The sequence below is a fragment of the Haemorhous mexicanus genome, chromosome Z (genome assembly GCF_027477595.1).
Source record: "Haemorhous mexicanus isolate bHaeMex1 chromosome Z, bHaeMex1.pri, whole genome shotgun sequence".
In the NCBI taxonomy this organism is placed as follows: Eukaryota; Metazoa; Chordata; class Aves; order Passeriformes; family Fringillidae; genus Haemorhous; species Haemorhous mexicanus.
In genome coordinates, this window is record NC_082381.1 from 80770535 (window position 1) to 80795184 (window position 24650).

At 46.8% G+C, this 24650-nt stretch overlaps 1 protein-coding gene across 1 annotated transcript; it reads left to right on the forward strand.

Annotated features, from left to right (window-relative positions):
- Positions 1-387: 387 nt before the first annotated feature.
- Positions 388-23220, forward strand: VCP (valosin containing protein). Its single transcript, XM_059873216.1, has 17 exons — positions 388-545; positions 5433-5544; positions 5927-6099; positions 7872-8014; positions 11143-11273; positions 12973-13104; positions 13521-13623; positions 15348-15481; positions 15744-15879; positions 16885-16997; positions 17605-17769; positions 17873-17995; positions 19065-19277; positions 20560-20868; positions 21719-21874; positions 22201-22355; positions 22764-23220. The coding sequence occupies exons 1-17, from the start codon at positions 529-531 to the stop codon at positions 22867-22869; spliced, it is 2421 nt and encodes an 806-aa protein (XP_059729199.1). The 5' UTR covers positions 388-528; the 3' UTR covers positions 22870-23220.
- Positions 23221-24650: the final 1430 nt, after the last annotated feature.

Sequence of the window (24650 nt, forward strand, 5' to 3'; positions counted from 1 at the left end):
AGGACGAGGCTGCGGTGAATGGCGGGAAGAGGCGCGCGTGCCCCCCACGCCCGTTCCAATTGGCCCTGCCCTAGGGAGCTGCCCAATCAGAGGCGGCTGTGGAGGCGGGACTTCCCTCCCGCAGGTTCCCGTCGGTGGCTCTTCGCCATTGGCAGGGCGGCAGATGTCGCTCGAAGGAAGCACCGCGCTGCGATTGGCTGCGGAAAGTGGCGCCTGGCTGGTGACGATTGGCCAGGACACACAGAGAGGCGTGGCTCAGGCGGAGCCCTCGGTCCTTTTTTTTTTGCTCTCTCCCATTGGCCGAGACGGCGGCCGGCCGGAATTTCCGATTGGCCGGCGCACTCTGTTGCTAGGCAGGCGAGGCGGCGTGGGCGGGGCTCCCCTCGCCGATGAGTCGGCGCTGAGGCTCAACCAGCGCGGACGCCCCGAACCCGCCGCCCGCCGCCCGCGACCCCCGCGACCCTCCGGACTCCCCGCCCGCCTCGAGGAGCCGCCGTCCGCCGCCCCTTTCCCCCTCCCCGCAGCGCCATGGCCTCGGGATCCGAGTAAGTGCGGGCCCCGCCGCCTCGCCGCGGCCTAGGCCCCGCTGCGGCCTGGGCCCGGTCCGGCCTGCCCGCTTCACCCGGGGCGGCCCGCGGGCCCCAGGCGGGCGAAAGCGGCGCCAGAACGGGGATGAGCCGCTTCCCGCCGTCCGCCCCGCCACGGCCGGGCCTGGCCGGGAAGTGTCGAGTCATGGCGGGGGGGCGAGGCCGGGCCGGGCCTCCTGCCGTGCCTCCGCCGGGCCTAGGGCTGCCCGCCCGCCGGGCCCTGAACTACGGAGGGCTTTGTTTTCTAGACCCGTCCCGGGCTCCTTCTGCTCCCAGCGGCCCGGGAGCCGGGGCTGGCGAGTGACTTGGCGCTAGCCGAGGCAGACATGTTGTGCCAGGCATGGCCGAGACAGTCGGCGGTGTTTCCGTCTCGGGTGTCTTGCCTCACTCTTGTTGGCTTTGCTCAGTTACAGGCTGAGGATCGTCTTCCGTGCTCCCCAGGAGTGAGTAACAGTCTCCGCACGCAGCCCACGTGCATTTTGAGCGCAGTAAAATAGAATCCAAAAATAAATTTTCCCAATCCAGAAATACTGAAAGTGACTTTTTGATTTCGGTAGAGGCACTTTTGGTCCCATTTAGTGCATTTTGGTGTTCTTTGAGTAGGTTTTCCCTTTTTTAAACAACGCCTGGAATCCAAAACTGCTTGGCCCTGCGGGGTCAGTTCCAGCGAGGTGTGCCAGACATTCCGTGTCTGCAGTAGAAGTGCCTTTCCCAGACCCCAGCTGTGCAGCTGGGCGAGGTTAAGAGTGTTTTTGAAAAGGGATTTCTACTTCAGCAAAGTTTTTCTCACCCACGCAGGGACCAGAAAAAGTTAATTTGCAGCTGGAACACGGTTACTTTTTAGATGCCATTTTTTGTCACAGCTGCTGGCAGCCATCTTGCTGAACTGAGCCTCAGCATGTCAAGTAGCATTCCAAAAACTAAGGGAGTGTGATTTCTGAAGGAATCTCTGTTTCTTCTCCCAGCCTGTCTGAAACAGTGTTGAAAACTTGGCTTCTCCACAGTGTGTCTAAACTGCCCCCTTGGTTGTCTTACTTCAGTGTAGTCACCACATACCTCAGATACTTCACTTGGGGATAAAAATCCTCTATGACTTTTTTTTTCTTTAATACCTATCTGGGAAAAGCAATTCAGATTATAAATCAGATGTTCAGATTGGTAAGAAATTGCTCACAGGTTTTATCTGGGAAGTGATTTCACAAGGATGGTGGTAAAAAGTCACGGCAGTGTGCAGAAGACGTGGTTGCTTTCACTTTTGTTACTGCAGCTGGAATCATTCTGGGAAGTGCCTTTTTCCTTATTTTTAGCACAGACTTGAAGGAACAGCTTGTTTCCTTACTGTAAGCAGGGCTTTGGAGGTTAGTTATTGTTTTCAGAAGGTTCACTAATTGGTAATGACTTTCTGCTCTTCATACCCTGGGTATGAAGTGTTCTTCATACTCTGCCCTGTGATGCCTCTGGGCATTATCAGTTGTTGAACAAGGGGAACTCTGACATGGAGAGAAACCACTGACTGGTGTGATTAGGTCCATGAAGCTGTGTCAGGGGAGGCTGAGGTTGGATATCAGGAAAAGGTTTATGCTGAAGGTGGTCAGTCACTGGAACAGGCTCCCCAAGGAAGTGGTCACAGCACCAAGCCTGGCAGAGGTCAGGAAGCATTTGGACAATGATATCAGGTACATGGTGTGATTGTTGGGGCTGTCCTGTGCAGGGCCGGGAGTTGGGCTTGACAGTCCTGATGGGTCCCTTCCAGCTCAGGTTATTCTGTGAGTCTGTAAGTTGTAGGATGTCCCCCTGGTCCTCCCATGTGCGAAATGAGGCTGTTGAACTGCATTACTGAGAGAGAAAAGGAGGCTGAGGGAGCCTGTTAATGGTTGGCCTTTAGGGCTAATACATGTTTGCTTCAGTTTTATAGATGTCTTGCACTTTATGTGCAAGCTTGGCCATTTGCTGTGCTGGTGATTGTGTCCTCGCTTTTTTTATCTTCTGTCTAGGGGCAGCTTAATACAGACCTTGAATTACCTTTTATTTCCAAAACAGCTGTAAAGCTAGGTTTTGTGTTCAGTTTGTCTCTTTGTTAAGCCAGGAAAAGAAAGGGGTGAGAGGGAAAGCGTATGAGGGAGCTGACAAACTGGGTAGGTCAGGGAGGTGATTTGGAGGGTTTCCACCAGGCTGTCTCTGAGCAGAAGCCATCAAGGAGCTTTAAAAATTACCTGGGTTAGCTTTCTGTCCCTGTCCTTTCCCAAAGTTTTCTGGCAGGAGAGAGTCCCAACCCACGCCTTAGGCTTTCCTGCTTGGTATTTTCTGTTTGTGCTCTCCTTCCTGTAGTTGTTGCGGTTTGTCTGAGTGTGGTTAAGGTGCACAGATCTCTTTTGCCCTGTTATTTCAGCTGCAGCATGAGGAACCCCTGGAGAGATGCAGTGAGGGCAAATGGTGATGATAACAATATTATGAATTGCTGCTGAAAGATGGGTAGTGCTTGTCTGTCTAAACCTTACCCTTGTCTGCAGGAGAAATGACATCATTTCCGTGCCTAGCTGACGTGTAATTTTGTTGCACCTTTGTTTTTTCCTCTGCAGACCTGTCGGGTCAGAGCACTGAAGCTGACCCTGCGCATTTAGCTCCCTGGATGCTCTTTCTTGTACACTTTTATTCCATTTTTAATGCCTCCAGTCCTTTTTGATCGCTCTGAGTGCATCTGATATTGATCCAGCCCTCAGTTCTTAGGGAACTGCAGGTTCAGTTCTTCCATACTAAAACTTTTTTCTCTTATGTAGCATAACCAAGTGGATTCTTGCTGTGTTCTTCTGCACTACTGCATGTCAAACTTCCTCTCCAGCCTTTTGCAGCTTTTGTTTTCTGTAGAGTGTGGCTTGAAAAGCTTCCAGTTGTTACCCAGTTCCTCTACTGTTTGTTTTTGATCTGGTGTTCCAGGCTGGTTTTTTGGCTATAATAGCAGTCCCTGCATCCCAAGGGACAGACACTTAGTTTCACCAACATTTCACATAGCCAAAGTCTGGCAGTGGTTTCTTATCAAAAGGCCCTGGGATTCACATCTTGTGTGCAGAGGGTGGAGTTACAGTCACACTCTGGATAACCCAGATAATGAGTATTGTGTCTCTCTGGTGTCCCTTAGCTGAAATCTTGAAATCTGTTTGCTGGGTTAGTTTCCAGTGGCCAGGAGCTAAAGAGGAGGCAAAGTCTTTACAAGTAGGTTGTTAGTTTTTATGCACTGTTTAACCATAATCTGCCCTGATAATGTATTTGTTCAGTTTACTTACTGCTCTCTCAGTTTTCCTGGAAATTGCAGGCTTTTTAGGACTCACAACAAGACCCACGTTTCTAGATTGATTGCGGAATTCATGAGCCCTTTCCAGGATGTATCCAGCAACTTTTATTGTGTCCTTTTTTGCTCAGACAATAGGTATGCAGTGTCTTACCTCTTGCACTCTTTAATAAAGAGAGGAAAAAGGTAACTTTCAATAGTGCTGGCAGTCCAGGAAAAAATCTTCTACAACTTTTGTTCACTTAAAATAATGTTGCCTGTGGTTTGCAACATGTTTCCTGTGATACCAGTGTTTAAAGGAAGCTTGAAAACCTTTTGAAAGCAAGCTGGCTGCTCTCATGGGCTTGCTTGGTATTGTTTCCCCTTTTTACTTGGCAGAGAAGGGAGCCAGCACTGCATAGTCTGTCTTGGAAAAGCCTCTGCTTTCAGGTGGGGAGGGACCTGGGTAACATCACACCATAGGTATGTCACCCCTCTCTGATGGACTCTTAAAAATGCACTGAACATGCCAAGTGCTGCCATTTCCACTCAAGGATTGGTTTCTTTTCATCATTCTGTGTGTAAAAGGGTGAGATGGAGCCGAAGTTATATCTGCTGCCATTGTTCACAAAACTCGCTACTTTTTGCCAGTGCTTGCTGCTTGCTTAGGTCAGGGGAGGACTTTATTTTCATTTATTTTCTTTCAGAATCAAGTCAGTCTATGCAAGGTTTTCTCTTCTGACCCTGGCACAGCCACACACTTGGAGAAAGTAGTCAGCCCACTGGGGGAAGCTGCAGCACTCCACCCCTGTTGTGTGTGGCTAATGTACTGCTTTCAAGAGCTTCTCAAGAATAAGTTAGTTCCAGTTCATACTCTGTCATAGAGTGAATTATTTGCTGTATTAGATTTTGAAGGAGAACAGTTAATCTGCCCTTCTTCCATTTCCTTGATCTGTCACTTGCTTCATTTTGTCAAGGGAAGTGAATTATCTCTTGTATTTCTTGTGGCATAATAGGCCACAGCTGCGATGACTTTTGTGACGTTGTGGAAAATAGCTAAAAACCCCCAGCACAAAATCATTTTCTGTGAGCACTTGAATATTTCTACGGCTTGCTAGGTTTAACAAACAGGCATCAGCATGCTAAGCTCTTACAACTCTTCCTGTCAGGGTTGCCGCAGCATTGTCCTTTAATCCCGCTATTTATCTGGGATTTGACACCAAATAGACTTGAACTTTTGTTTTGTTGGCAGCAGTTACATGTGATTTCAGATGTGTCTGACTAATTCATTGAGGCGAAACATCTTACAGTCAGCAAGATCTCACTGACCAATTCTTTTCATAGATAGCTTCATAGCTGTATCTATTGGAAGCTCACAGTTACATTTACTAACAGAAAACATCCTCCCTTGAACTCCTGCAACTGGTCCCTGGGAAGTAATGTTCTCCTTTGTTCTACAAACAAGTAGAATTTATAAAAGACAAGACCACAAAGAAACTTTTAGAAAGTGAGATGAAAACAAGGGGTGGCTGCGCAGGGCCAGTATCATGCAGGCTCATAAGCTGTGTTTTCTCTCCCAGCTCTAAAGCCGATGACTTATCGACTGCTATTCTGAAGCAGAAGAACAGGCCCAATCGGTTAATTGTTGACGAAGCCATCAATGAAGACAACAGTGTTGTGTCACTGTCCCAGGTGCGTCATCTGTAGAGGCAAAGCATTTAATTTGGTAGTTTGCAAGCTGTTGCTGTCTATTAACTTGAAATGTAACTTTGCAAGATGAGTACAAGTGTTTGCGTCAGAAGCTACAGCTGTTGCCACTGAGGGAGGGTTGTCTTGTTTCCTGACACTCCTCCTTGACAAAATACTTTTTGAGCCTCAGTTTGCAGGATTCATTTGAGCTTGTGCCCTTCCTCTGGTTTCAGGATTAGCTCTATACTACTGTAGTAAGAGTCTCTGTTCTCTGTATTGAGTATATCACTTTCAAGGTGTAATTTCCAAAGTCAAATAACTCTCCTTCAAATACTTGAATTCCTGTTTTTTTCAAAATCTTGTTCTAACACTTTGCTGTTTATAGGCAAAGATGGATGAACTGCAGCTATTCAGAGGAGACACTGTCCTGCTCAAAGGAAAGAAGAGGAGAGAAGCAGTGTGCATTGTTCTGTCAGATGATACCTGCTCAGATGAGAAGATTCGCATGAATAGGGTTGTTCGCAACAACCTGAGAGTGCGCCTGGGTGATGTTATCAGGTGAGGACACAGAGTTACCTATGGAAAGCATTAGCAGCATCACACATTATCTCATAGTATCTGAGCTGCCCTATTGCAAAAGCAAGTTAAAACCTGTTAGAAATGAATGCCATAAAAAAGTGGAACAGACAAACAACAAGATTAAAAATGCCCCAAGGATGTTTATGCTCCAATTTATGTTGTAAAATCATTATTAAATTAGGAATGCTTAAAAAATGTTCCAGGGGTTTTGTTGTGCAGTACTTGTGGGAAGTAGGAATCATAACATGATTTGAATTGGAAAGACCTTAAAAGTAGTGGTAAAACTTGGAAATACGTATCTCTCCTTACAGGAGACAGGTTCCATTCTGTGATGGGAATGGGTAGAACAGTAGCACATGAGCATTTCCTGAACATAAAAATGGTAGTTTGCAGGTTTAAGTAAGGGAGGGCTAACAGCTTCTCCTCCTCCTGAGCGTTGTCTCTGGGCAAATGAGAGTCTGGTTCTGACACCAGATTTTCTGAAGTGATATCTGTGTTAATTTTTACATGCAAAACGTGTTTCATACAATCTTAGTAGATGAGAGAAATGAGGCTGTTCACCCATCCCTCTACCTCTAAAAATGAAAGTTTTAAACACTGCTGTTATTGGTTCAGAATGGTGCTTTTTGTCTTTGGATTTAAAACATAGGTGAGTTCTTACTTTAAGCTGATGTGAGATTCCTGTTGGAGTCTCTTCTAATGTGACAGCCCATGCTCTGGTCTCCTCTGTTAGCACTGTGTATTTAGTGGTTCTCAGCTTCCCAAATGTGTTGCCAATTGTCTTGATTCATTGTGAGGTCAGGGAATTTTCACTCACTTGACAATCTTTAACTGCTTATAGTTTCACTGTGTCCCACTTTCTGCCAAAATCCAGATTAAGATGCTGACTCTTCGTCATTGTGGTGTGTCAAATATTTTCCTTCTGGGACAGTCTCTCTTCACTTATACCCTTTTGCTGTGTTCTCTCTGTAATGCACATAGTAAAAGAACCCATTAGGAGTCTCTAATAATCAAGACACATATCACATATGAAAAGCTGTGTGCTCAGCTGCAGTTCCTTGGCTTTTCTTGGCTGGTGAAGCCAGTTTCTGCCACAGCTAGATACTTTGAGCTGTTGCTACAGTAGGCTGTTGTGCTACATTGCAAAATAATAACTGTAGCATGTATTTAAAAGGAGAAAGGGCTTTCACCCTTTAACCTACTCATCAGCCCTCACAAAGTGGGACTGACCTACACATGGCTGCAAAGGTGTTTCCCCCTGGTTGGTACTGGGAGAGCCTTTGCTTGGAATCAGGTTTGTGAGCAATAGGGATTCTGGGCACTGTAGTGAGAGAGAGGAGGGAAGAAAGTGTTTTCCCGAACTCACTTTTCCTTGCAGCTAGTTCTCCGGTAGCTTGTTGATATAAAAGCTACCTCATGACTCTCACAGGTCTTTAAGCTACATTAGAGATGTGTGAATGTGGAGAGGGGCTCTGTAGAAGAGCAGAAGAGTAGGAGGAAGCTATTAAACTCTCCAGTGGTCTTGGACAGGGCTGAAAGGAGTGAAGTCAAGTGTATGCTGTGAAGACTAGCTCTTGGTGGGTATGATTTTTGCCTTGTCAGCACTGAAATATTTCTTTGTGGGTAGGAAGTCTCACCAAGGCTTTTGATGGTATTTGGATGTTTTTTCTTGGGAAGGGGCATGCTTTTCTTGTCCAGGTGTAACACTGAGGTGTAAGTCCAGCAGTAACTGGAGTTTTCTTCTTCTGCAGCATCCAGCCTTGCCCAGATGTGAAATATGGCAAACGTATCCACGTGCTGCCAATTGATGACACGGTAGAAGGGATCACGGGGAATCTGTTTGAGGTCTATCTCAAGCCCTACTTCTTGGAAGCTTACAGACCTATCAGGAAAGGTAACAATGCCTGTCACTGAAGTCCTCATGGCCACAAGTGTGAGCTAGTCTTGAGACTAAGTACAGAGAATTTCTAGAAGCTTGCACAGATCTCCATGAAGCATTAGACCAGCATCTGCCGGGAGAGATTTTGCTAGTGGTAATTTAAATTTTCCATAATCTTCAGAAGGAGTCATTGCTGCTGCTGGCTGGCAGAGCAATTTGGTAGTTCTCCTGCATTTTTTTAGCTATATGAGATGGGAGAACATCAGAAAGGCTCAGGTGTAACTTGGGAGAAAATCCCATTAAACTAAGTTGCTACCATGTGATGTAATTGGTGACTTGCCTACATATTAATCAGTTGGTTTGGTTTATGTTGTGCTTATCCAGTTTCATCAGAGTCCATCCTTCATTAATGTGGTAATTGAAGGGGACTCAGGTTCAAACCACCACATCTGGAGTGGTGGAGTTGGCTGCTGTGAGGTGCTGAATGTGGTGATGTGCATATAGCTGCCATAGAAGTGATCATGTGTGCGTTATGTAACAATTACCATCATGCAGTTTAGTTAATTTCCTACTCTCAAATCGAATCACATTGACCCATACACTGGGCTTTTCCATCCTCCCACATCACCCATGAAATGCACACAGGTCCTTGAGGAAAAGGAGAACAATGTGTGGAAAAGTAGAACCATGCGTGGTTTGCATTTGCCTGAGGCAGTAGTGACCCAGACTGTTTATCCCAGCATATTTTTTGTGTGCACTACAGGAGCTTTGTCTCCTTCTATAGCATGAGTATTGGTTGGGGAGGGGCAGTCACCAGGTGGCTTTTGCTAAATGTGTGTCCCAAAGTTTGCTGGTCCCACCAGCCTTTGCTCTTCATGTCATCATGAGCAGTCCATTGCATCATTTGGTTTTCCAGAGGCTATTGCGTGATAGGGAATGCAGTGCACCCTCTGAAAACCGTGCTTTGCCTGTCCCTGGGAATGGAGTAGCCTCGGTGCCTGATATTTTGTCATCAGATCCAAAGACCTTTTTTTCCTCTTAGAATATGGAATAATATGGAACAGGCTTCCAGTGTGCTGCACCAGGTCCCAGCACATTGCAGTGATTTGTGTCTCTCTGGAACTGCCAGCCTGACAGCACACCTTTTTCCACATATTTATTAGTTTTTCAGGATTCTACACTTGTTTAGGAGTGAAATTCCAAAATGTTTTAGGTAGTCACTGGCCTGGACACTTTACCCTCTGATGTTCTTAAATATATTAACTGTAAACAAGACCTGAATCACATTCAGCGACGTGCTGTTTCACAGCACCAAGCTTGCCAGAATTCCAGAAGCATTTGGACAATACCCTTAGGCACATGATGTGATCCTTGGACCTGTCCTGTGCAGGACCAGGAGTTGGACTCAGTGATCCCCATGGGTCCTTTCCAACTCGGTAAATTCTGTGATAAGAACCAGCCTGGCTTCAGGTCTATTGAAAAGATGTTAAAAATCTTTAAAATGCTCAAATGCTACTGTAATCAGCCCGGCATCGGAAGACATCGGGAGGGAGATGTAGGAGAGGTGCAGTTCCCTGTGGTTCCCAGTGGATGGCTCCCAAACTACAGAGCCGATGGCAGTGCCCAGTTCACTCCTCAGATTCGTCTCAGGACCAGCGACTCCATCTCCTCATAAGCCACTACTGCAAAGAACAACACAAAGATCACATTAGCCCCGGCAGCAAGGGCAATAAACCTCACCACAGGGGTCACCTACACTCAGTTGTTGAAAACACCCTGAGAACAAGCACGGATAAACACTGTCACCAGCTACTATTATATACTGAATGCTTATAACAAATTAAGCTTAACATGTTCTGCTCAGATCTGTTATTATGCCAACCCTTTTTCCCTGTGCTGGCTGCCAAGAAGGACTGTTGTCCTTTGATCCCAGCATGTGACTACATATCAGATAGCTACTCATTCTGCACCCAGCCATGGGATGGGAAGCAGATCAGGAAAAAGGAGAAACCTGTGAATTAAGAATATTTTTGTAATTGAAACAAAGTAAAATAGATTTATATATATATATATAATTTATGTAAAATAATAGTAGTGGTAGTAGTAGTAGTAATGGAAGAGATGGGATGAAACCCAAAAAGACAGAAAGACAGGTGTTGCACAACACCTGGGACAGTTGCTTATCACCTGCTGAATGATGCGCAGCCTGTCCTTCATCAGTGTGTGATGTCTCCCAGTGAAATCGCCACAGTTTATGCACTGGGCATGGTGTTCTATGGCATGGAATATCCCTTTGGCCAATATGGGTCAGCTCTCCTGGCCATGCTGCCTCCTGCTTTCTTGTGCCCCTGCTCCCTGCCAGAGCCTGGGAAACTGACCAGTGCTTGAGTTAGGCTAAACACCGCTGAGCAACAGCTGAAACATCAGTGTGTTATCAGCATTATTCTCAACTGAATCCAAGTCACAGCACCAGACCAGCTACTGGGGAGAAAATGAACTCTATCCCAAGCAAAGCCAAGACATGAATACCAGCTGGCACCCTGAGTAAATTCATTATTTGGAGTAATTGAAAGAATAATTGGGAGGGTGAGGGGTGAGTAGAAAACCAAGCACACTTTTGGGGTTGTGTTCATAACACTTCCAATGTAACGTAGATGAAAGTACACTACAGACACAAGTGGAAGTTTTCCAGGGTCTGTAGCCCAATGCAGCCAAGAGTCACAGTGCAGTGTTACATATTATTCTGCTTCTGGAGACAAACGGTTATAACTAGTATCAACTAGTTACAATAAATTCAAAATTATTTTTTTATTGAGTTAGGGATTTTTGCCTCTTCTAAAAATACTAAATTGAAACTGTATGGAAAAAAAAAGTGATTTCTTGCCTTTGTGGTTTGTATTTGGGCAGGGTATTCTTTTCCATTGTTTGCTGGTTTTTACTGGATGAAATTTGAGAACTGAAACAGTGCTCAGGCTGTTGCAGTGGATGCAGCTCTTGAGTTTAACATGCAAAGCAGTGTTACAAAGGCCACAGTGTCTGCCTATGTGACCAACTTCCTTAAACTCTGGGGCTGCTGCTTGTACAGGGGTTGATGTTTTGGAGATATGGATTGCACCACACCACTCACATGTGGGGTTTTACAGGTGACATCTTTTTGGTGCGTGGAGGGATGCGTGCAGTGGAGTTCAAAGTGGTGGAGACAGATCCAAGCCCGTACTGCATAGTGGCTCCGGACACAGTGATCCATTGTGAGGGAGAGCCCATCAAACGGGAGGTGAGCAGAACCCTGCCATGTGGTGCTCCTGCTGGATCTCCTCTGTCCAAAGCCTGTTTCTGGGACAGTGCTTGAGGGCAGCAGTGTTTGCACTTCTTGTTTTGAGATTTTATGTACTGAATGTAATGGTCAGAAACTCTGGTTTCAGGAGATGTGCTGCTGCTGAAGGTAGTCAGAGAAAGATACTTCCAGTGTCTTCCTCTTATGCTGAAAGCACCAGGGGGTAGGTTTGCTGATGAGATGCCATGCTTTGGCAGCAGCTGTTCTGCATCTGCTTCCAGATATTTCACACTGTGCTTGGATACATCTTTTGATTTCAGTGTTCCCTTGATCCATAGCAAAGAGAGCTTACAATGGTGCTAAATTTCATGCCATGTGAAAAGAATGTTATGGGCACTTTTTCCAAGAGAAATTTTAAATCCTCAAATGGTTTACATTAAAAAAATAAAAATTCCCCAGTTAATTAAGGTGTCTACTCTTGAGTGTTGCAACCTTGTGGCTGCCTGAGGGGCTTGTCTGACAGGTTTTGGCTACTTTACTATACAGAGTAGGAAACCTGAGGGAAATTAACTGAGGTGGTTGTATACTTCATAGAATAAGTACCTTTTTCTGCCTGCAAATAGTATGAGTGCTGGTTTGTTGTAAGCTGCCTTCTGAAAAACACCTCTGTGACCCTTGGGAGACTGCACCTGGGCACTCCATGAATCCCACTTGGACTCTTAAGTCCAAAGCATAGATAGACGGGAGTAAGTTCAGCCAAGGCCACAAAAATTATGAGGAGATGGTGGTAAAGGATGAAGGAGGAAGGACTGGCTGCATGATGCAGCCTGGAGAAGGGGAGGCGAAGGCCTACTGGCAACTTGCCTGATGGAATGGGATAGATGACCAGGCTTCTTCTGAGAGCTATGCCTAGGGACATGACTGGACACACTAATATAAGCTAATATAAGGGGATCAAGGGAAATTCCCAGTAGATACTTGGAAAAATGTTTTCCCCAATCCTGGAGCAGAGCCCAGAGAGGGCAGAAGTCTCCAAAATTGAGACCTTCAGTGCTTGTTAGGTCCAGCCCCTGAGAGACCTGCCTGAAGCAGCTGAGACGTGAACTGAGCCTCTCTGAGATTCTAGGCTATGTTATTATTTTAGTGTGGCCTAAATAACTGAGGCCAGTAAAGGTTTGGATGGGTGAATGGATGGATACTGTGAGGGAAGAGTTGGTTGCAGTTGATCTTATCCATATGTCTGGACCTTAATATTCTCTGCTAATTGGAGTCGGTCTCAAAAGGTAACACTGCACCTGAGTAACTAACTGGCAGTTGAATATGCCAAATAGTTAGATAGCATTTACTCTAAGGAGTAAGTATATTTTATACTGACATTGTCTCTTGTTACTTCCATTAGCCCCATCAAAGAGTCACAGAGCTTGTTTTGTGTTAGAGTCTGTAGGGAACCTGGCAGCAGAGGCTGTCATTCCAGAGGGTGGGCTTCAGTGAAGTCTGAGTACGTGCAGGCAATTCTCTTTATATGTCTGGGAAGACAGAGCTAAGAAACAATTATAGAAGACATCAGGAAGACTTGAAAGGGAGAATCTCAAGACAGGCAAGAAATGTCTAAAAAGCCATATTCCTGGCTTCTGTAGACTGGGAGGGGTTGTTGAGCTATTGTTTTCACTGAGATGTTTGATGTATTTCCTCCGGGTAGGATGAAGAGGAGTCGCTGAATGAGGTGGGCTATGATGACATTGGTGGCTGCCGGAAGCAGCTGGCTCAAATCAAGGAGATGGTGGAGCTTCCCCTCCGACACCCAGCTCTCTTCAAGGCCATAGGGGTGAAGGTACGTCCCCACGTGCAGGTGCATAAGTGGGCTAGCCCTGGGAGATGTCTCTCCACGACAGAGATTTGGGAGGTATTGGAGAGGGGAATAAATAATTTGTGGTGAGGGTTTTTGGTTTTTTTTTTTAATGCTTGTCTTTGGAAGGTATTTGCCTACGTGTTCTGGACACAGACTGAAACACTGGCAGCTTGTAAAGCAGAGTGATGCTTTGAATCAGCGCTGCCAGTTACTGGCAAGGTTTTTGTTGTGTGTTGTGTGAAGTAGTAAAGGGTGTTGATAGCAGTGCTGACATGGCAGCTGTTGCATGAGTTTGCATCACAATTTCAGACTGGCATTATCAAATGCTTACAAATTCACTGTGAAGCTGCTTAAGCAGTCAGATACTCACAACCTAAGTCCCTTGCCTTTGTCCTCAGCCTCCACGTGGGATCCTGCTGTATGGTCCTCCTGGCACTGGTAAAACACTGATTGCCCGAGCAGTGGCCAATGAAACAGGGGCTTTCTTCTTCCTGATCAACGGTAAGTTTTGTGGCTGCTTTGGCCCCAGGTCTGGTGTGTGCTCAATTGTCCCTCTTATGGTAAGGAATGGTGTTAACAGGGCTTGTAGAGCCACATTGTCTTCCTGACATCCTTCCTTACCTCTTTCAAGCATGTCTGTGGGGACACTTGAAAGCCCTTTGTGTGGAACTATGTGTAGTGGCACTTCCCTGAGCTTGATTGTGTTGTAGCAGAGTGCTTGGAAGATTGTGCTGAGACACAGGCATTTGGTGTCAGTCTGTCCATTTGTGTTGGTGAAGGCAGAACTGGCAGGGCTTCTGGCTTTGCTCCCACCATGTTCCATTCAGAAAAGAAGCTGCTGCTGTGGATTCCTCTTTTCCCTCAAGTAAAGCACAAAGGCCTCTTTTGTTTCACAGTACATTATTTGGAAGGAACTTCCCTGAAAACTATAATGAGATCCTTTGGACTTAGCTACTAGTGACAGAACGCCTATTGATAAGTCTCACCTGTAGCACTTGAGGTGGCTGCTAGTTGATACCTAGTAAGGACTAGATTCTGAATTTTCCACACTGCTTTTCTGTTCCATTTTATTTGGTGCTGGAATAAGAGAACGTTTTTACTGAAGGAATGCAGCTTTTCTTCTCCAGTTTCAATCATGTGACAGTATAGCACAGCACCGCAGTGACCGGCAGTAGGATTAGAGACTTGCTTTTATCTCAAGAGAGTGGATGTAAATGGACTAATTTTAGCCACATGTCACCCTGTCATATACTTCCTCAAGTGTGTGGAAGCTGTCACTGAATGCTAATGCACCAGCCGTTTCTTTAGATGCTTGTACATCTATTGCATAATGAAAATAACACTGTCAGAGTTAGCCATGCATTCGCTGCCTGCTGGCCCCAATCCGGAGCTGCAGGCAGTGCTGCAGACAAGAGCTGATAAGAGCTGGTGAGTTACCTGTAATGAAATACTCAGAGCACCTGCCCACACCTGTGTCTCTGCAGCTGGCAGCTGTCTGTGCCTGAGGGTCAGGTTTATTTTTCTTGGATCCTTCAGAAGCATATTTTATCTTCATTACCACTGCCATGAGCATGATAGCAAAATCTGTAAAAAGAGAATAAATCTCTAAACCTGCATTAGTGTTCAGCAATTGTAGATGTCAGTGGAATGCTGTCCATCCATTTGGGATCAGTGTGCTTACACACCTTAATTTTGTATTTAACCTTCGAGAGGAGATGGGAATTGTGTTTTTGTTCATTTGTGGTTGGTTGTTTTGACTTTTTAAAACTAGTTTATAGGATCATACAGAGGTAAATGTATACATGTGTAATGTAAGCTAAAGATGGCTTCATAGAACTTTTTCCTTCCCTATCCTGGTAATTCATCACCTTATAATTTGATTGCTTCTCTTGCAAGCTAGGACTGGCATTAACTGTGTGTGGTGGCACATTACAGAGAAACTCACCAAGTGTGAAATAGGGTAAGGAAAGAGGCAGCTAAAGGTAGCTCATTGTCTAGTGCTGTGTTCTCTTAGAGTAAACTGGAAACACCAAAATAATGATAGAAACTAATTCTGCATGCTGGTCTTGCCTTTCAGCTGCAGATTTAGTGAATTTGATTGATAGTGTTTGCTTTGGCTTGAAATATAGCTTGTCCCATGTGGATGTTGTACTAAAAATATTCAGCTGCGTGTTTTTGGGGCTAGCTACCTCTCTTCTGAGTGGCACAGCATTGCTGTTTTTTAGGTCCTGAGATCATGAGCAAGCTGGCTGGTGAGTCTGAGAGCAACCTGAGGAAAGCCTTTGAAGAAGCAGAGAAGAATGCTCCTGCCATCATCTTCATTGATGAATTGGATGCCATTGCTCCTAAGAGAGAGAAGGTAAAGAGAGCCTGTAGGAGGTAAATTAGCATGTCCTTCTTTTTTTTGGTAGCAGCTGGTTTGAGTCTCTGCATTTCACAACAGAGTAGCATTTCTTTAGCACCTGAGTTCAGTTGGACACTGAATACAATGATACAGTTAGATACAGTTCAGGACATTTGTTACCATTTTGTGGCTGCTGTATCTGCCGGCTCCCATGCCGTTCTGGCTGCCCTGCTCCTTGTAGAGCTGTTGGTGTCAGCGCTGCTTTCTGTCCCCACAGACACACGGGGAGGTAGAACGTCGCATCGTGTCTCAGCTGCTGACCCTCATGGACGGGCTGAAGCAGAGGGCACATGTGATCGTGATGGCAGCCACCAACAGACCCAACAGCATCGACCCAGCGCTCCGGCGATTCGGTAACCACCCCTGCCCTCTCTTCCCTATGTGTCACACACTTTGTGACAGGTCATGCTTCAGGGGCCCCATAAGGATTGAGCAGAAAGTCGTGCTGAACATAGGTTACATAAACTATTGACTTGTCTCCAGCTCCTTGCTAGAAATTATTTTCTGGGCTTACAGCCTTTGATGTCATTTTCTGTGCCGTGTTAGGTGAGAATGTGTAGAAATAATACTTTGAAGTGGTAAAAGTGTGCCAGCCTGTATTAGGTGAAGCTATTTCAGGACACACTTAAGGAGGAAATGCCTGAGGGGATGTTCATGCATTAAATCGCAGAAGACTGTGAATTACCTGACTTGGGTTTCTTTTATTAATGAACAGTACAGTAGTTTCTGAGATTCAGGTCTTCAAAACGTGAATATCTGGTGTATGACCAGTTGGTAGAGTCTGTAATAGCAAACCTATCAACTGTGCCAGGGGAACTGGCCTCTTAAATGTGTAGTGAGCCATTGGAAAGCATAGCTGTGGCTGGAGGAAAAATAGAGGCATACATATCTTAGTGAATATTGCAGTGATGCCCTATTTTCCTCATGTGTTTCACCACTTGGGTAGTGCTGTGAAAGGTCTAAAAAATTAAATCTTTCAGTATTTTTGGACTCTTGTAATAAGGACACAAAGGTAGAAATACACAAAAATGTCTTATGGTATGTTGGTTCACTGAAGCCCATTTCCCAGAAATGCAGCTTAGAAGAAGTTACTAAATGTGCAATCCTCTGTGCTGTATAATCCCAAGGTCTTACTGTTAGTCTCACAGTAGTCTCACTTTCCCTAAATGCCTAATACCTTTTTTCCTTCTCTGATCTGTCTCTTAAAATGTGCTGATAGATGTTGCAGGCAAACCCAAAACTCTGTCATGTTCTGATATTTTGTGGAAAACATCACCTTGTTTAGTCAGAGGAAGGCAGCAGCTGCAGCTCCTGTGGTGTGCAGAATCAGCAGCTCAATTTGTGCTTATACTCCCCAGGTCGTTTTGACAGGGAGGTTGATATTGGTATCCCTGATGCCACTGGGCGCCTGGAGATCCTGCAGATCCACACAAAAAATATGAAACTGGCTGATGATGTGGATCTGGAGCAGGTGAGTAGTGTGCCATTAGGAAAGCTTCTCTCGTTTCCGGTGCACTGTTTCATAGTGGAAGAATTGTTAAGGTTTTGATTGTACAAGTGGAGTGGCTTAATTAGAACAGCCTGGAACTGCATGAATGGGTGATTTGGGATTCCTTCTGACCAGTTTACCAGTGACCAAAAGTCCTCACTCACTAGTTAGGAATGGCGTGGCTAAGTGAAACAAATGTGTATCATAACAATCTGGAAGTGCCTTGCCACTGTCATCCTGGGTTTGTTTGCTATGTCATTGCCTTTAAAAGTACATCATCCCTGAAAAAGCTAACACACAGCTGGGTGAGCATTGTGGTATCCCTGTACCACCTGTAAGCTAGATAGTTCCTGTCATCTCTGTTCTGAATGAAGAACTGCAGTCCTCAGGGTTACCTTTCTAAATTCCACCTGCATCTTGGATCTCTAGTAGGCAGTAGAAGGCACAGTGTCTTTGCCTGAGTGTTAGCACTTGTCTTGAATCTGCAGCAAAGCCCTGGTGTTGCTCTCCTCTCTTCCAGGAGAGGGATCAGAGCATGTGTTGCCCTTACTTGTATCCCTGTGAGTCATGGTCAGTGCTCTGCTTTCAGGTGGCAAACGAGACCCATGGCCATGTTGGCGCTGACTTGGCTGCTCTTTGCTCAGAAGCTGCTCTTCAGGCGATCAGAAAGAAGATGGATCTCATAGACCTAGAAGATGAAACCATCGATGCTGAAGTGATGAACTCTCTGGCAGTGACAATGGATGACTTCAGGGTAATGCAGGAGTGCCCCATATTCTTCTGGGTGTAATTGCTTCTCTGAAGCAAAAGAGTGTAACATGTTAGAATTCATATAATACCATTTCTTCTAACAACAGTGGGCTCTGAGCCAGAGCAACCCTTCTGCTCTTCGGGAGACTGTGGTGGAGGTGCCACAAGTTACCTGGGAAGATATTGGTGGCCTAGAAGATGTAAAGAGGGAACTCCAGGAGCTTGTACAGGTAAGGCTTTACAGCAGATTTTTTGCTTAGCCAGCTTAAAAATACAATAATAAAATCTAGAATATCTTTAGTTTCTTGTTTGGGCTGCAAACAGAGTAAATGTAGAGGCTTTATGGCATGTATTTGTAATGGTCTGTAAATACCATGCTGTTCCATTTTAGTGAACTTGGGGAGGAAGGCGCTGGGAAGCAGCGTTATGTTTTCCTGAGCTGAGTCTGCAGTGGCATTTGATGTGGGTGTTGTGCAACATGCATAAACAGCCACAGTTCTGCCTCTTAAGTGGAGACCACTGCTGAGAATCATCCTACATGGTAGCTGTATCTGGCAGGCAGTGGATGAAGGTGTTCATAAAGAGAGCTTCTGAAGGGCTCCCCATCAGCCTTAGCACAGAGACAGGTGAGAAGTAATGTTGAAGCCCTCTACAAGAGGAAGGAACAGAACAAAATGTTGCAAATGATCTATAGAAACTCCAGGTGTCTGCACGGGCAGTTTGGATTGGATACATTCCTCCTTTCAGCTGGTGCTGTAGAAACATCCTGTCTGTGAATAAAAGAATCTAAATTTTCAGTCTAACTTTCTGATGTTAAAATCATCACCTGTCTTGTATATGACCTCCTTGCTGAGGATAAAGGCTCATATCAGACACCTTGCTGTCTCTGGAGAGTAGAGCAAATAGGTTAGGTAATGAGCTGTTCCCTTTTGCTTCTGCAGGGCTGAGTGATACTGAGGTTGAGTGTGCTGGAAAGTACTGAACTGGTACTTGGGAAAGTACTGAACTGTACTTAGTTCCTAGAGATAAATAGGTTGTTTTCGGCACCTTTCCAAGGCAGTGTCCACTTAAAAACTGCAATGGCACCTGCCAGGATCTTGTGTTTAATCCACCAGAAATCTCAGGTAGTGCTTCTGGTAGAATCAAAACTGACTCAGAGAAATGTGTCCCTTCCTGTTGCATAGGGCTTGGATTGGATTGGATGATCTTTTGAAGGTCCCTTGACATGAAAACCATTCTGTACTTCAAAGGTAGCCTGTTGTGGTTCATCATGGGGGGTTTTGTTTTGTTCTCTTTCAGTACCCTGTGGAGCACCCAGACAAGTTCCTCAAATTTGGCATGACCCCATCCAAAGGGGTTCTGTTCTATGGGCCACCTGGCTGTGGTAAGACACTGCTGGCCAAAGCCATTGCCAACGAATGCCAGGCAAACTTCATTTCCATCAAGGGGCCGGAATTGCTCACCATGTGGTTTGGTGAGTCTGAAGCCAACGTGCGCGAGATCTTTGACAAGGTAGGTGTTTCTCCTGCTCTCTGTGCTATCTTGGTGCTGAGGTATCCCCAGAACTTTGTCTCCACTGCATCTGTCTTACTGGTTCTTTGTGTCTTCTGTGTTTTCCCCACTTGCACTGAGAGCAGGAGCTCTTTCCTGGTGTTGGAATGAATCCTCTTCAGCAACATAGCTCTTTTCCCTGACTGCAGTTGGCATCTGTCAGTAGAGGGTGATAAATTCCCCAGTGTCTTTGGCAGAGGCTGTGGTTAGGAGGGCTCATGTATACTCCACACCCCTGGAAACTTCGATTAACACCTCATTAACTGTCATTATCTACAGATTTTTCAAATATCCTATGGGTTGTTGTCGTGCAATATACACAGTTTAGGAAGGAGCTCACTCCTTTCAGTAGTCCCAAAGAGTCATCTCCTGTCCCAGAAGGTGTCTGCATGGATTGTTTTGTGAATCCTTGCTCTTGTGGTGAGAGACAGCGCTATTAGGAAAAAGTTAGCAGGAGAGTGGAGAAAAATTGAGGTGGGAGGGAACCTCAGAGACTGTTTTGTTCAGCTGTTTGTCCAGAGCAGGGAGTTAACTTTGAAATTTCATCAGCTCAGGGAATTGAGTTCTGGACATGTGTGAAGGGTGGAGAATCCCTGACCTCTCTGGGCCTGTGTGCTGGTGTTGGAGCACTCTTATTGTGAAAAATTTCTTCCTTATTTCTTACTGGGATTTTCACAGCTGCTCACAGCTGTGTCTCCAGGTCAGGAGACTCCCAACACCCTCCAGGCTAGGGGCTGGAGAGGTGTGCATGAGTGAGGGCTGCAGCAGGCATCTCCTTGTGCCTGTGGTCTTTCCTCCTTTCACTGCACGCTGTGAAGAAGGATCCACCTCTCCATAACTATGCATTAGGTAGCTGAAGACAGCAATTGGATTTCTCCTTTCCATTGGATATATCTCACCTGCTTCAGTGCCTGAATAACCAGTTGACATCTTCAGGTCTTGCATAGAGAGTTCCTGTCCTGCAAAATGGCTCCATTTTTCACTCTAGGCGTTGGAGTTACTGCTTTTCTGCCTAGTTCACATTGTTCCCACTTCAGGGAAATCCAACATGTTGTTCAGGAGAATTTAATGGAGGGGTTGTGTGGCAGGAGACTGCTCTGGAGTGGCTCTTCCAAGCTCTCCTTGTGAAGAACTTCTGTTTCTCTTGAGCTGTGTTAATGGTGAGGAAAGCTTAGTGTGAAGTCAGCATGCTCATTGTTGGGCAGTATTAGCATGCAGTAATGGTGCCCACTGCTTTTTGCAGGCTCGCCAAGCAGCCCCATGTGTGCTCTTCTTTGATGAGCTGGACTCCATCGCCAAGGCCCGAGGCGGGAATATCGGTGATGGCGGTGGTGCTGCAGATCGTGTCATCAACCAGATCCTGACCGAGATGGATGGCATGTCCACCAAGAAAAACGTCTTCATCATCGGTGCCACCAACAGGCCAGACATCATTGACCCAGCCATCCTGCGCCCCGGCCGCCTGGATCAGCTCATCTACATCCCCCTGCCTGACGAGAAGTCCAGGGTTGCAATCCTTAAAGCCAATCTGAGGAAATCACCAGTTGCAAAGGTAGAATCTGCACCCTGACTACTTCTGACTTGGATTTGCTGTCTGCTGCTTATGTTCCTCACAAGCTGTGGACAGCACAGAGGTTTGGAGGCTCATCCGTAGAGTAGAATGGGAGAGGAAGCTGAAGCTCTGAGGTTAGGTGTCAGCAAAGCCAGAAATCAGTCTGCAGCCACAGCAGCTCTTTGTCACATAATGGGGTTCTGCTCATGGTGCAGGATCTATTTTGGTGAGGTGGAAAATATTCTTGCACTCTGGAAAAAAAAAACAAGTGTAGAACACACAGCTGTGAAATACAAATTGAAGAGGAGCAGTTACAGTGAGTTGTTGCTGAGCCCTGTCATAGGCAAGAGCTGTGTCCCTTGCCTGGGAAGAGGCAATAATGCAGCTGAGAGTTAACCAAAGAAAAACAGACATGAGGTGGGAGCCCAAGTTTTTTTATGCCAAGCTTACCTACTTAGTTTCAAAGAAGGTTACAGTAATACCCTCTCAACTGAGGGGGAGGAGAGGAGGAGGTCGGCTGTCTTGGTCGGCTTGTGCCCCATCTCTGTTTCCAGTCTGATGGTGTTTGCTTGACTCCTCGTGCTGAGACCTGAGCAAGTCATACCCTAAATCTGTAAGTGCAGAGGCATTTACAGCCACTTTGTGGATTCTTGGTGGGTGTGAGGAGTGTAGCCTGCTTTCGTATGTGGTTAACTTTTCCTGAAAACGAGAATCTCAACAGCTGATCTTTCCAAAATTGGCTATAGTTAAGACAGCACCTTGATACCCTGGGATCTAAAGATACCTCTCTGTCACCTGGGGATATGAGGTGTAAAGCAACGGCCTCTCTTCCATTTTTATTTTTCTCTAGGATGTTGACCTGGATTTCCTGGCGAAGATGACCAACGGCTTCTCAGGGGCTGACCTGACAGAAATTTGCCAGCGTGCCTGCAAACTGGCCATCCGCGAATCCATCGAGAGTGAGATCAGGCGAGAGCGTGAGAGGCAAACCAACCCTTCTGCCATGGTGAGTGGTACACCAAGCTCTCCCTACCCACATGCCTGAGGTGTGATGTGTTCCTCTGTCATCCTCGGGGATGAGTGGGCTCTTGTGCAGAGCGTGGAGCTGGAGCACTTTGTTCTCTTCTTGTGGGAGGCTGAGGACCCTCCTGGGATGCCTCATGGTCAGCATTGCTCAGGAGGTGCCTTCTGCAGCCCTGACTCATATATACCTCTCCAGCCCCCGCCTTGGAAACTGTTGGGAGCCTCCTAACCTGGGGGGAAGCTGTGAGCAGCTGTTGGGCCTGTGGAGCTTGTGCACACAGCTCACCCGGTCCCTCTGTCCTGCTGCAGGAGGTGGAGGAGGATGATCCAGTTCCCGAGATCCGCAGGGATCACTTTGAGGAGGCCATGCGCTTTGCTCGCCGCTCCGTCAGTGACAACGACATCAGGAAATATGAGATGTTTGCACAGACCCTACAGCAGAGCCGTGGCTTTGGCAGCTTCAGGTACCTGTGGGGTGTGAGGGCTGGGCAGTGTGGCTCAGCCAGCCCCCGAGCACTGCACTGGGGCAGCTTTCTGATGGGTTCTGGGCAGCAAACCTCTTTTGCACTGCACATTCTCATTCAACCTTGAGCACAGAGCACCACGACACAGTGTGGCAGGTGTAGGCCATGCTGCAGGTTGGTTGTTGCTGCTCTGTTGGTGCACCTGAAGTCCCTTTCTTCCTTTATCTCAAGTGAGATTTTACAGCCAGCAGCCATGAGCCCTTTGACCTTCCCTAAATCTTCATCCCATTCCTTCTTGCCCATCCTAGTTGTCACTGGGGGTAGGCGCAGAGGGAGGGGATGGTGCTGAGCTGCTGGGAGGCTTTTCAACAGCTTCTCTTCTCTCCTGTCCTGCACTGCTGCATGCAGGTTCCCATCAGGCAACCAGGGCGGCGCCGGTCCGAGCCAAGGCACAGGAGGTGGCAGCGGGGGCAACGTGTACAGCGAAGACAATGACGACGATCTCTATGGTTAACTCGCTGTCCTCAGTAGACCAAACTCCACATCAGGCCACGTTGTACAGGGAAAAATCCAATGTTCAGTGGACTCTTGGCTTCTTCATTCCTCAGTCAGAACAGTGTAGCTGCACGTCAGACTTTGTACAGGGAATGTTTTCTGCAAACACAAATCCAGAGCGGTGTTCAGTTGGGAGGCAGACAGTGAATTAACAAGGAGGGGAACTGACATAATTTCTGAGAAATTTCTGTTCTAGTTTATGTGGCAGAATCAGCAGCTTTAGCAAGGGTACAACGCTAGCCTGTATTAAAAAAAATAAAACCCCACAAAAAATAATAAAAAAAATTAATAAAAATCCCACAAAACTCTAGCAAGGTCCTGGCAGTTCATTTGTGTGGTGCTGGCACTGTCTAAACCCGTGTCTGGTGCTGTGTGAACTCTCCGTGCTCCAGTGGAGCCCATCTCTGTGAGTGTTCCCCTGCTGTGGAGAGGGCTGCTCTTCATGCTTAACAGTTCTTACCTCTGTTAATGGAAGTGTTTCTGCCCTGCCCTGGCTTGTCAGGAAGAGCCTGGCAGCAGGTACCTGCTGTTGCTCTTCCGAGGCTGGCCCTGAGTTGTCAGGTCTCTTGCTGCTGTGGCTCTGCAACAAAGGATCTCTCCAAGAATTCCTGTTTCATCCAGGCATGAGGGGCACTTGGGGTGTCTCTGGGGTTGTAGCACGGTGTGACACCGCTGTGGCTGGGGAGAGAGGACCTTCAACACATTCCATGTATCCCAGTTTCTGATGCTTGTCTTGGATCTCTGTTGGAAAGCTGGCCTTGTGTCATGACCCAGACTCAGTAGCTGGGTTCTGATCATGGTTTTTCTTCCTTTCACCTGTTCTGTCTCCCTGCCTTGCTGCTTCCTTTATTTTCCCTTCTGTGAACTGAAAAATGTGCTACTGCTGTACCTGGTTGTTTTGTGTCAGGGAAGCCCTATGCCCTAGGGAGCAGGAGCAGGACAAGAGGCTGGATATGGCTGAGCCCTCAGCCTGAGGGGAGCAGTGCTATAGAACGCACAGAGCTGCTCTTAGGGAATGCAGGAAGTGAGGGTTTCTGCAAGGAGGGTAAAACGCAGCTTGTGTGGCAGAATGTTTCCCTGTGCCTTTGGGGCTGAGCCACGACCGAGAGGGCAGGAGCTGTGGGGCTGGGCTGTGGGTTTCTGTCCCAAAGCCTGGGACATCTTGAAGGGCTCCGTCAAGCCATCTGTATTTAAGAGGAGAGGGTTTAATGGCAGAGGGACAGGACTGGGTGTGGTGAGAAGGGGCTTGTGCGAGCCGTGCGGTAAGCGCAATGAAATCGGGAGCGCTGCGTTTAAATAGCACATCCCCCTGCGGGGGAGGAGGCGGTGCAGGCCCCCGGGGGCCGGGGTGGCCGCTCACCTGCGCTATCCTATTTGGGAGCTGTCTGCCGGCACCACCGTCCCTGTCCTCACAACACCTCTGCTGGGGAAATCGCTCCTGCTGGCTCTGGGGGGGACACTTGTGGCAGCAGGGTTGAGGCTGGGAGGACTGGTGCTTCCCCTCCCTCACTCCTTCCCGTTTTTGGGTTAAACATGACCTTTCTGCTCTAGGGTTGATTCTCCTCCCTGAGCTCTGCAGGGACAGATACTAGCTTTGCTTTGGCCACAGGGAACCAGAGCCAGGTGCTTTCTGCCACCTGGGAAAGGAGCTCTCCAGGACTCCCCAAAGCCTTCCACAGCTTGGACAGGGCCTTCTTCCTCACTGCCAGTGGGAGAACATCACCACCCAACAAATCGAGG

Excerpts from the sequence above, each read along its gene's own strand:
- VCP (XM_059873216.1), top strand. Across the intron at positions 6,100-7,871 it reads CGCCTGGGTGATGTTATCAG|CATCCAGCCTTGCCCAGATG; the intron begins GTGAGGACACAG and ends CTTCTTCTGCAG. Across the intron at positions 13,105-13,520 it reads TCAAGGCCATAGGGGTGAAG|CCTCCACGTGGGATCCTGCT; the intron begins GTACGTCCCCAC and ends CTTTGTCCTCAG.